We start from the raw sequence: 12215 nt of genomic DNA, 5'->3' as shown, positions 1-12215 counted from the left end.
CTGCGGTGGTGTGGTGTTTGATGAGGCGCGTTATCGTATGAACGCTCATTAATATCCAGATCATCCTGAAAAAACTTCCACACGTGTCATGAGGTCAGAAATGTTTGAGTCCTTTGAAGTTTTCGATTTTTTCCACAACCTGTTAAAATTACAGCAGAAGGAGTTTGTTCAAAAATCCACTTTTAAAGAAAGGCAGAAACCACCAGAGATCGAGTAGAATTGACAATCTTTGTTTAGCTTTGTTTACATATCTCTTAAGAGGAGGTCCGTTAGTGTCGGGATCCTTCGGTTCAGCCAAAAGACCCGCCTACCTAAGTTATCCTCCTCATTTATACTGATACAAAGCATTGTGGCTATGTGCGTGCATGCTGTGCGCATTCATGTGAATGTGTATTTTTGCAAAGGTGTCGTCCCTCCTCCTTCCGGGAATTTGATTCCTCCTGGTCGTCCTTCTGGGGTGCGTCAGAGCTGAGGGGAAAAGAAACACTTCTCCCTGTCCTGTTATCTGTCTGTTATCTGACTGCCTTCTGCCTGCTTTACACAAAAGCTGTTTTTAATAATTTTTCTGGGTTACTGGGAAATTCTGCTCTGCTTGGAGTGAGTAGATATAAGGCAAGCCACAGCTTCATAACCTTGAGTTACAGTGAGTAAGGAAATATAAAGAAAAATAAAAAACAGCCAACTAATATCATAAGTTTGAGTTAGATTAAGTAAGGGAATATAAAAATATTTACAACACCTTTCACTGAATTTTAACCTGGATTACAGCTGGGGTCGGAAAGGGAGGAAAGTTTCCATAAACTTCCAGAAACATTCCATGGGAAGTTAAGCTGGGGAACTCTGGAAATATTTGTTTTGAGCCTTCAGGAAATTTTTGGCACTTATATGGGATAAACTTTGTGCCACTGGGGAGCAAATCTGAATTCTTTATATTTGAATCTGAATATGCCTGTTTGAATAACTGCTGAAAAAACTGAATCCAGATGACCATATCTGATACTGAATCTTTGTTTTTTTAATGTGTTTAATTCTTTCCCTAATTCATTTTCATAGTTCAGTTTCAGTTCTCTCCATTCAAACTCAGATCTGAAATTCAAACTTTTGTGCCACACATCCGGGACCTGACGTGAGGCAAAACTAGTCGATCGCAGATGGAGGAACGTCGGTTTTGTGCAGTTGTTCTCGACGGCTACGAGCAGAGGGCGGGCGAGGGAGAGAGAGAGAGAGAGAGAGAGAAATGGAGAGATGCTAAGATCCAGGCCAGCCACTCTGATCTGACTTTGAATCCCATACACTTACACCATGCTGCTGCATTTCTGTACGTCTGCACAACATTTACACACAACGACTGTCCGTCAACATCAGTTTGTGTGAAACGGCGGCAAAACTTTCTGTAAAACAACAAAAAGCTTTTACAAACAGATTTAACACCGTATAAAATCATCGACCATGATATCATGAAAACTTGGCTGACTTTATGTAGCTCGGCTGTGAAATCACCAGCTGCTGTGATGGAGGCACGGTGCACGCAGGGGGCGTGGCCTCCTGCAGGAAGCAGTGCGCTGGGATTGGATGGAACATCAAATCTGCTTGTTTTAGCCAAAACTAGCTACAATATATTTCCTTCTGCTATGTTTAAGTTCCCTGCCAAGTGAATAAACCTAAATTTTGTAAATTTCCCGTTAATTCCCATGGAAAGTTTCCAGCTTTGAAAATTCCTGGAATTTTCCGACCCTAATTTCAGCGAATGGAGCCATGAGCCATTCACACACACACACACACAAGGTCACACCAGGTCGTCCCCCGACAGGCTGATGACTGAGTGATGCAACTCGGATGTAAACATAACAACACAAGACAAGAACAGCCACAAAAACCAAAACTAAATGATCTCCGTTGTCATGGTAACCACAATAACAGCAGTAACCAGTAAGACGTCTGTAAGGTGTAAACGAGAAGGAAAACCCAGCCAATCATCGCCGACTCAACACAGACCTGGACCACCACCTGGACTACAGAGGACGGACCACTCAGGACCACGACCTGGACTACAGAGGACGGACCACTCAGGACCACGACCTGGACCACAGAGGACTGATGCAGAACTTGGTGGACTGGTGTCAGCAAAACCACCTCCTCATCAGTCCAGGAAAACCAAGGACATGGTGGTGGAGAACCGACCCAGAACCTTCTGGAGACCGAGCAAGGACAAAACCACTTAATCAAGAAGTCCCCCCCCTACTGTTAAAATAAAATATTAAATATCTGGACCTGGACCATGTGTGTTCCTGATGAATCCAGATTGAAGCAGTGCTGGAGGGGGGGGGTTATTGACCCAGCTGATCGATCGGCTCAGCAAACAGCTGCTGTCTAAAGGTCAGAACTTTCCCCGGTTGACCAACCGGGGAAAGTTCTGGTCCAGGTCTGGATGTTGAGCAACAGTAAAAACTCTGGCGTGTTGCAACTTCAGCCTATAAAAGCCGGGCCGGAGAGGAGTCCTCCATGTGGACCAGAACTCAGAGATCTGAAGATGAGACCAATCCTCGTTTTACTGGGTGAGAAAACTTTCTGCTTCCTGTCTCTGAACGCATCACTTCCTGTCTGAGGACCTTTTTCTCCGTCCTGACGACGATCAGGACCAGCTGGTTTTAGTTCTGCTTCCATCAGACCTGCACGTTGAAGCCAAGCAGGTAAAAACCAGGAACCTGAAAACAGTGGAGCAGCACACCTGCTCAGGTGATCCAGGTGTGCAGGAAGGAGGCGGGGCAATGACGTCAGCAAACGCAAATCTCCGAAGGACACGAGGAGAAAAATCCCAGACAGGAAGTTCAAACCCAAACAGGAAGTTGAATTTCTTTAAACTTGTAGGTGAATTTGTTCTGTAGTAAAATAAAACCGGATCGAAACGAGATGAAACTTCGATTTTATCTTCAGGTTTCTATTTTATTTTACTTCGGGTTTCTATTTTATTTTACTTCGGGTTTCTATTTTATTTTACTTCGGGTTTCTATTTTATTTAATCTTCAGGTTTCTATTTTATTTTATCTTCAGGTTTCTATTTTATTTTACTTCAGGTTTCTATTTTATTTCATCTTCAGGTGTCTATTTTATTTTACTTCAGGTTTCTATTTTATTTCATCTTCAGGTTTCTATTTTATTTTACTTCAGGTTTCTATTTTATTTCATCTTCAGGTTTCTATTTCATTTTATCTTCAGGTTTCTATTTTATTTTACTTCAGGTTTCTATTTTATTTCATCTTCAGGTGTCTATTTTATTTTACTTCAGGTTTCTATTTTATTTCATCTTCAGGTTTCTATTTTATTTTATCTTCAGGTTTCTATTTTATTTTACTTCAGGTTTCTATTTTATTTCATCTTCAGGTGTCTATTTTATTTTACTTCAGGTTTCTATTTTATTTCATCATCAGGTTTCTATTTTATTTTACTTCAGGTTTCTATTTTATTTCATCTTCAGGTTTCTATTTCATTTTATCTTCAGGTTTCTATTTTATTTTACTTCAGGTTTCTATTTTATTTCATCTTCAGGTTTCTATTTTATTTTATCTTCAGGTTTCTATTTTATTTCATCTTCGGGTGTCTATTTTATTTTATCTTCAGGTTTCTATTTTATTTTGTTGTTGATCTTGTAATCAAAGTAAATGATCAGATGAGGTTTTTACAGATTAAATGTGAAGCTTAAACTTTTTGTTCTCAGATTTAAAATGAGACAGAAAAAAATCTGCAGAAGAAGAAAATGTTTTTTTTTTTTTTTTTTGTAGTTTTACCAAAACTCTTAAAACCCGCCTGACCGTGTTTCCAGGCTCGAGACGTTTCTGACATAAAACAAACCCGGTGTGTGTGTGTGTGTGTGTGTGTGTGTGTGTGTGTGTGTGTGTGTCCAGCCGTGCTGTGTGTGTGTGACGCTGTTCAGTTCGGGCAGCTCTGCAGGGGAAACCCGTCCAACAGAAGAAGGACGTCGGACCGGCATGGAGAGGGACACTACGGAGCCCGAAGGTGGGACCCGGACGTCCTGTAGTTCTGCAGCTTGGACGCAGCTGTTAACAGCTGTTCTGCTTTCAGGGGGACCAGAGTCCACCAAGGCCTGGACATTGTGTGTGAGGACGGATCTGACGTGTACGCTCCGTTCGACGTGACGCTCCACGGAAAACTCGTCGTCTACAACGACCCCCGAAAGGCGGCCATAGACGAGGGCGTCAACCTGCAGGGACAGGGTCGGTCCTCACTCTGACCCGGTTCTCATCCCGCCACAGACCCGGTTTCTGACCTTTTCTGTCTCATTCTGCAGGTCTGTGCTTCAAGCTGTTCTATGTGAGGCCGGACAGAACCTCTGGGACGGTCCGGAAGGGCCAGAAGATCGGAACCATGCTGCCCATGCAGAGAGTTTACCCGGGAATCACCTCCCACATCCACGTGCAGATGTGTGACAAGAGCGACCCCACGGGGTACTTCTGAAGAACCAGATCCACCGTCCGGAACCAGACCCACCCACATCCACCCTCCAGTACCACATCCACCCTCCAGAACCAGACCCACCCTCCAGAACCAGATCCACCGTCCAGAACCAGACCCACCCTCCAGACCCAGACCCACCCACATCCACCCTCCAGAACCAGACCCAGACCCACCCACATCCACCCTCCAGAACCAGACCCACCCTCCAGACCCAGACCCACCCACATCCACCCTCCAGAACCAGACCCACCGTCCAGAACCACATCCACCGTCCAGAACCAGATCCACCGTCCAGAACCAGTACCACCCACATCCACCCTCCAGAACCAGACCCACCCTCCAGGACCACATCCACCGTCCAGAACCAGACCCACCCTCCAGAAACACATCCACCGTCCAGAACCAGACCCACACACATCCACCCTCCAGAACCAGACCCACCCTCCAGAACCAGACCCACACACATCCACCCTCCAGAACCAGACCCACCCTCCAGAACCAGACCCACACACATCTGTTTTGTCGTCACTGAAACTTTGTTTTGCTGAATAAAGAGTTTCATCAGAACCGAGCCCGGCTGTGTTCTTCTGATCTGCAGCTGTTTTAGGTTCAATGAAGCAGCTTCATGAGGAGGTGACGTCATAAAACAGCTGTTCTGGTGTGGCAGGTGAGGTTGGGTGTGAAGGTGCAGACAGAGAAAAGTTCCCACCATCATTTCATTTGTTTTCATGTCCTGGTTTTACTGGCTGTTGTGGCGGCTTCCCTCCAGCAGGGGGCGCTTTCCGCTCTGAAGTATAAATGATGTGAGTAATTAAAAACTACGTCAGGGTATCAGAGGAGCTGCAGGGTTCAGGCAGACTGGAAAAGCTGCTTCCAACTTTAGTGAAGAAAGTCTTCATATTTCCTACTTAAATAAAGTGACTAAACATCTTGTAAAACAGACTGAGCTTGAAAGCGCGAGGACACGCACTGTAAGCACAGGATGACCTTAAAACACTAAAACTAGCAAAGCTTTCTACATTCATTTCTCTGAAGGAAGCTGTGTTTTGCCATTTTTATATTTGCTATTTAAATACTGCAAAGTTCTGCATGTGTGTGTGTTTCCTCTCTGAGCCAAAGGACGTTAAAGACTGCAGGTTTCTGAACAGTCTGCTGTTGTTTTAGCTTCTTACAGCGAGGCTGCGTTTCTTTACGGTTTAAATTTAATGTTGGTAAATGATGCAGTGGGATTGTTTTGCTGTTCGGTGGGCGGCTGGATGGTTTTAAATATACAGCTACAGTAACATCGACCTGATCTCAGATAAAATGATGGAAGTTAAATGCTAGCCTGCCTATGGAAACATCGAAGCAAGTAATGAGCTAAAAGCTACGAGAAACTTGATAAAACCTCGCTGACACAACAACCTTCAAACGAAGATTTAAGGAACCTGAACGCTGCTTTTTCTTTTCTTTTTTACGTCCTGAAATCCATCATAGTAAAGACATTTAACACCCCCGCTGCTGAAGAAACCCACCCTCAACCAGCCCAGGCTGCAAACTACCGGCCGGTCCATCAGATGTTAATTTAATAAAAAAAATGATGGTAAAGTTCTTAATGTGTTCCATCTTTCCTTCTGGGTTAACATGCAGCGTCTTCTTTCCTCGCTGGAACAGGCTTGTTGGGGTTAAATGTTAAATTCACCTGTAAATGTCGCTGAAATGATGGTGGGACCTGTCGGTATCTGGGCGGTGCACAGCGTCTCGTTGCTGTAGCATCACGTGATGTAGTTTAACACTCTGCACACTCACATCCATCTAAGACCAATAATATTCTTCTTTGTTGGTGCTGGCCTGCAGAGGGGCTGATGGAGGTCGGCTTTCCTATAATCCTGCACATGTACATTACATATTAATTATTAAACTTTATGTGGGGTCCATAGAACACGCATACAGGATGAAACCATAAGAAAAGAGGACAGCAGGCAGCGGCTTCTATAAAACGGTTTTCTGACTCTTCCAGTCGACACATAAACCAGACATAAGCTGCCTCCATAGATGGCCCCCTGGCCCTACGCCACGCCGCAACCTGACTGCATCGCTGCAACCTGACTGCATCGCTGCAAGCGGCCTCGAGCCTCTCGTACTCCTCTTCCAGTAGTTTGACTACAGCTGACCAGTAAAAAACGGGAGCTCGTCACAGAATCAGAGCGCACAGAGATTCCCTTATCAGCGAGTTTGCTAGAGCAGCGCCGTCCAGGGATCTTTGTCGTCCCTCCAGTCATCAGACATAACATACAGAGGACTGTTAGGTAAAAGGCAGGAAAGGTTGAACTCCTATCATCAACACTTCTATCATTATTTGGCTTTCCTTAGCTTTATATTCTATATATAATCTACGGCGTACTGAGAACACACCTTCAACGTTTGCTGTGAACCAGCACCGCGTGGAGCAGGATCAGGTCGTCGGCATACAGGAGGAGACTGACAGCAGCGTTCTCCACAAGACATCCAGGGTTTGCCTTATTTAACGGGTGAGATGGGTCATCCATATAAATATGAAATAAAATAGGGATAAAATTCCTTCTTGACGTACTCCGTTACTAAGACAAAATGGAGAAGAAACAACATTGACCTGGAATGTGTGATGGGCATAACCAAAAGGATAAAACGCTCACCAAAAATGTAGGAACACCTCTATCTAGTAATTTTACAAATAATTTTTCACGATTTTTCTTACAAATACCGTAGATCAGTGGCGGCTGGCCAGCAGGGGGCGCTGGGGCGCCGCCCTCACCTACAAAGAGTCCATATTCCTGGTTACTACACAATTAAAAAAAACAAACTGTTAGGAATAATTTCGGATGAAGATATGTGTAAAATAATGTATTTTTTTTAGCTTTTTGTGCATGTTAAGCGCATTACACAGTGTTTCTTTTTAATGATTTTTCATTGAACAACACTTCCTGGTTGCGGGGGCGCCGGTCAAATGAATCCCTATTGTCAGCCTCAAACTTTTGACTAAAACGTCACTGGAGGCTGCGTTTTGATTGGTTCGTTAAAAATCTGCTTGTGGCGCAGCTCGGTGCGCCCCGGATACGCCCACTTTTCATCGTCAGCCAATTAGAATAGTTGAATTATGTTGCTTCAGTGTGTTTGGACAATGTCATGGTCAATTATACACTCCAGTATTTTAAGCCAGTGTGACGTACATCCGTAGTAGCAGAGTGAGTTGGAGACGAGTCTGTAGTAGCGTACGATTAGAAAGATGGCATGTGAAAGTGGAACCGGAATTCCCGAGCGAATTAATTCTGTAAAATATTTACAAGAGCACCCATTTTCAAGATGTTCTCTCGAGGAGAAAAAGAGGATAAAGGAGCTCGGGGCTGACCAGCCTGATCTGCAAGCACAGCAACAAAGCGGCGACCGCGGAAGAGCTTCTACCCGGGCTTTTTCCCGCTCTTACTATGAAAAACGGAGTTGGCTTGCCGGTTGCGCCGTGAGTAACGCCTTTTTCTGCTTCCCTTGTCTGCTGTTTGAAAGTGTCGGCACCACCGAAACGTTGTGGACAAGCCATACACAGACTTCGTTTTTCTTTTCTTCCTAACTCTGTAACTGTATTGAAATTAAAGTGGCTAAGTTTTAAGTGTCAACTTTCCAAGAAAATTTGCGCCCCCCTAAAAAAAATTGTCATCAGCCGCCACTGCCGTAGATGCAACAATAAAGTAAAGAAATACTGATGAATTATGGCTCGTACAGTTAAGTACAATCTCTCTAAGAGCGTAAATACGCAGGTCAGTACTGTTTTTCTTTTAAAACCAAACAGATTGTCAGTGGTGAGAATATACTTTTCTAGTTTTGACAAAAGTATTCTTTCCAGGACTTTAGACAAGATACTGGCTAGTGCAACATGTTGATAATTGTCTAAACCATTGAGTCTACCAGCCTCATGCTTCAGCACAGGAACAACATTACAGCCATGATGGCTGAGGCCGAACACCATGAACCAGAAACCCTGTGAAAATGAGCGTCTGGCCGGCACGTTTTAACACTAGAAGTCCCAGAGAGGGGTCAATTGACCTTTCTACCTTTACAACCCAGAGATGGGTCGATTGACCAGTAGGATTTTAGCTAAAATCCTGTCTTAAGCTGCGAACAGCTTCTTTTGTTTGTAGACGAGTCAATTACTGGCACACCCCAGGAGGGCGCATACTTAGGGGAGACACTGTAGACTCTTGAAACCTGACTGTCAACTTTTGCCCAAAGCTTGGCTTGAGACACTGCTTGGTCCCCTGAGTATGAGATTGGAGTAGACCTCAAACAGATTCAGAAAGGTTTTCCTGCATTCTAGTATATTTCAAATAATTAAAAATATATTTGATATGATATATGATATATACCTCCTCAACACATTTGTGTGCTTTTAGAAGAAAAAAAAAAGATAATCATTGTGGGCCTTCAATAAAAAAGCAAACAATTTAGAATGATATGACAAAATGATGAATTCATATTTTTTTAAAAAATCACTTTAAAAGGTCCAGCTCTCCTCTTTTCATACAAATGAAAAAATACAAATTTTTCAGAATTTTTTACCAATTTTTCAAACTTTCTAACCCAATGTTCATATGTCCAAAAAGCCCAAGCAATGAACAATTTTGAATATTTAAAATGAACATTTTTTGATTGTGGTGGTACAGGCAGGGTCTGTGAGTAAAATATCCAGAAGCATTAGTGTCTAAGTCAAGAGGGCATAAATGTCAACATGACAAAGATATAAAAGAACAACTGTGAATTTTTTCCAATGCTTTTTATTTTTGTCATAAAAAAAACAACAAAACAGTTAAAATAATGCAAGTAATGAAACAATTTCACAAATATTTACACAAGGCTACAGTGGCATGCCCTTGTGTGAATGGCTTTTCTGCTCTTTCAGCAGTCCGTCTGTGCTAAGTCCAAACATGCTTGGCACTTCCATGGTATCTCCATCCTGCATTTGCCACATGTGTATTTGTAGCAGTCAACACATCTTACAGTTGCGCAATTGTTCTTGCATCGATGGTTGACCTGACATTTTGCCCTTTTCCCAGGGCTAGGTGTGGGAGGTTGCTGCTGAAGCAGTTGCTCCTTATGTGCCTTCTTCTGACTCACATGAGAGTTGGCCAACTCTTTCGCGAGCTCAACCAGGAAGTCCACTCTTCTCTCCTGCACTCCGGTGCATTCCTTATGAAGAACATGAGCGTTCAGTGCCGCCATGTCGATCATGTTGTAGAACACGGCGACTGGCCATCTCCGTGTTCCTGCACGCACGCTGTACTCCCGCACCATCTGGTCCATCACATCCACACCACACTTTGTGGTGTTGTATTGTGTGACAGTGTTTGGCTTCCTTTTGGTGGTATTCTCAGTCTCAACCACATTGTGCATGCTGCTGAGAAGATAGACAGTCTTTTTCCGTTTCGGCGCATATACTGTGAGTGTTGCACCAGTGGTGGAAAACACTCGAGTGGTGAATTTAGTGTGGTCCTTCAGTCTAGTTGACTGAGGAATTTCCCGGTGAATCTTGTTGACTGTGCCAAGGATGGTGGTTTTCCGGCTAAGCAGTCGTTGCGCAAGGGACAGCGATGTAAAAAAATTGTCTGTTGTTACAGTTCTGCCCTTATCCATGAACGGCTCCATCAGCCTCATCACTACACTCTCAGAGAGTCTCTCTCCACTGGGACGACTGGGGTCCTTGCCAAGATATGGCAGGATATTGCAAATGTACTTTGATTTCAAGTCACAAGCCAGCCAAAACTTAATGCCAAATTTGTCCGGTTTTGTTGCAATGTACTGCAGAAAACTGCAGCGAGTCTTTGTCGGGAAAAGCTGTTCATCAATAGTGATGTGTCGACCAGGGTTATAAGATCTGATGCAGTTATTGACAAAAGATTCCCACAGATTAGAAATTGCAGCAAACTTATTTGTCTCCACTCGCTCACTGCGTGTGAACATGTTATCAAAGCGTAGGTGTTGCATGATGTTTTGGAAGCGCTTTCGGGCCATAGTAGCAATGATTCGTGGGTTTCCCAGCTCTGCTGACCAATTGTCACGTAGTGATGGAACTTTCTTCACCCCCCGCAAGATAATAATTGCAATAAATGCCATTAGTTCTGGGAGGTTCATGAACCAATCTGCCTGCTCCTTTTGCCGTGCATGCTGAATGGTCCATTCTTGAATGCTACGAAGCATTTCAAGTGTTATAAAACAGAAGAAGCTTTGAAGACGAGTCCGGATACTTCTTCTGGCCTTAGCAGTTGGCTCTCCATCTGTGCCGTATGGTTCTATTGGGGTGAAATTGAGACATGTCCCCAGCTGTTCTTCATGCCACACTGTGCCATCTTTAGCCATCTCTGTCCTCTCACTTCCCAACCGAGCCCTCTTTTCTGGCAGTGGAGCAGTCTCATCATCTGCAAGGTAAACAATTTCACAATTTCAGAGGACGAAAATAGGATGTTTTGGAAATAAGATTAAAAAAATCCTTTATTTGTACCAAAATGGAGAAATTCCAGTGTTGCAACTCACAGTACAGGACAAAGCAGAAAGAAAGAAATTTGTCATACCAAAAAGTTCAATAATAGTTTCAAATCTTACCTGAAGACTGCTCAGAGTCAGAGTCCGAATCCAGCTGAATTTGTATCTCTTCTCCATCTGAGTCACAAGGGTTTGTATCGCTGAGGATCAGGTCCAATGCCTGCTGAGTTGTAAGCCGCCTCTGCATTTTGCTTCCTTCTATTTGTTGGAGGTGAAGCTAGCTACTATTTATCCCCCTCAGCCCACCATCCCCCACTGCCACAGAATTTACCAGACGTTTCAAGGTAACAAGGAGGGGCTGGATGCAATGGGTGCATTCCTCAGGTAATGGCTGCATTTACAAATGAAGAGATGCTAATTTTTGCCAGCAGAGTCGTCAGTTTGGACTAAAGGTCTTTCGACCCTTCTCTGGGACTTTAGGGAGATATCAAAATTCCTGGGACTTCTAGTGTTAAATGTCCTGCAGCGATGCGGTCCACACCACAGGCTTTGTTAGCATCCAAAGCTTTACTAGCATCATGAACCCCTGCTGCCCCCACCGTCTGCAGTGAGGGAAGGATGAACCTGGCCGACACTCACTGGGTTACTTTTAACAGTTAAAAAGGTTCAAATCGTTCTGGCACCAGAGCTCAGCTCCACCGTCCCCACACCACTAACACCTTCCGCCGGCATGGGGTTTATTCTTATTCTAGACCTCGACCTCTCTCCAGAAGTCAGTGGCATTTTTATTTCCTAAATTTCTGGCAGGAGATTTTGTTTTCACCACATTTTCATTTTCTTAATGAAATAAAGTGTGTATTTAAATTTGTGTGTTTTTTAGCGTCTAACTATACACCCTGTCTAGGCCTGCCAGCCTCTGACTGTAATCTAAAAGCCTCTCTAGCAGCATGATGCTCAGCCACCACATCAGTCCATCCAGGTCTGATGTTCGGTACCTTACAACTGCTTTTATGAAAAGGCTTGATGGCAGCATAAAGACATTTCACAATAACATCATACATAGCACATAGTTGGCGGTTAATAGCAGTTAATATCTGAGCACATTAGGGCCTCTTTAGGCATTACAATGTTTTTAGCAGACTGTCTGTCATCACTGAGGATCCTTCCAAATCCTTTTTGCTCAGCTTTGACCAGACTCATTTTCTTGAGGATGCAGCATACTGGCCACCAGGGGGACATTCCAGCAATATGTAAGG

At 43.8% G+C, this 12215-nt stretch overlaps 1 protein-coding gene across 2 annotated transcripts; it reads left to right on the top strand.

Moving 5' to 3' along the window:
- Positions 1 to 2413: 2413 nt before the first annotated feature.
- On the top strand, positions 2414 to 4729 carry lect2.1 (leukocyte cell derived chemotaxin 2, tandem duplicate 1). 2 transcript variants are annotated; one of them, XM_041973719.1, is made up of 5 exons: positions 2414 to 2555; positions 3903 to 4014; positions 4081 to 4232; positions 4307 to 4516; positions 4676 to 4729. In XM_041973719.1, exons 1-4 carry the CDS (start codon positions 2429 to 2431, stop codon positions 4471 to 4473), a joined length of 558 nt encoding a protein of 185 aa, XP_041829653.1. In that variant the 5' UTR covers positions 2414 to 2428; the 3' UTR covers positions 4474 to 4516; positions 4676 to 4729. The 2 variants fall into 2 exon arrangements, with proteins under 2 accessions (XP_041829653.1, XP_041829652.1); XM_041973718.1 differs by lacking the exon at positions 4676 to 4729 and having other exon boundaries at positions 4307 to 4588.
- Positions 4730 to 12215: the final 7486 nt, after the last annotated feature.

This window comes from Melanotaenia boesemani, chromosome 21 (assembly GCF_017639745.1).
Source record: "Melanotaenia boesemani isolate fMelBoe1 chromosome 21, fMelBoe1.pri, whole genome shotgun sequence".
NCBI lineage: Eukaryota > Metazoa > Chordata > Actinopteri > Atheriniformes > Melanotaeniidae > Melanotaenia > Melanotaenia boesemani.
The sequence above is the reverse complement of the archived record's forward strand: the minus strand, read 5'-3'. Positions and strand labels throughout refer to the sequence as shown.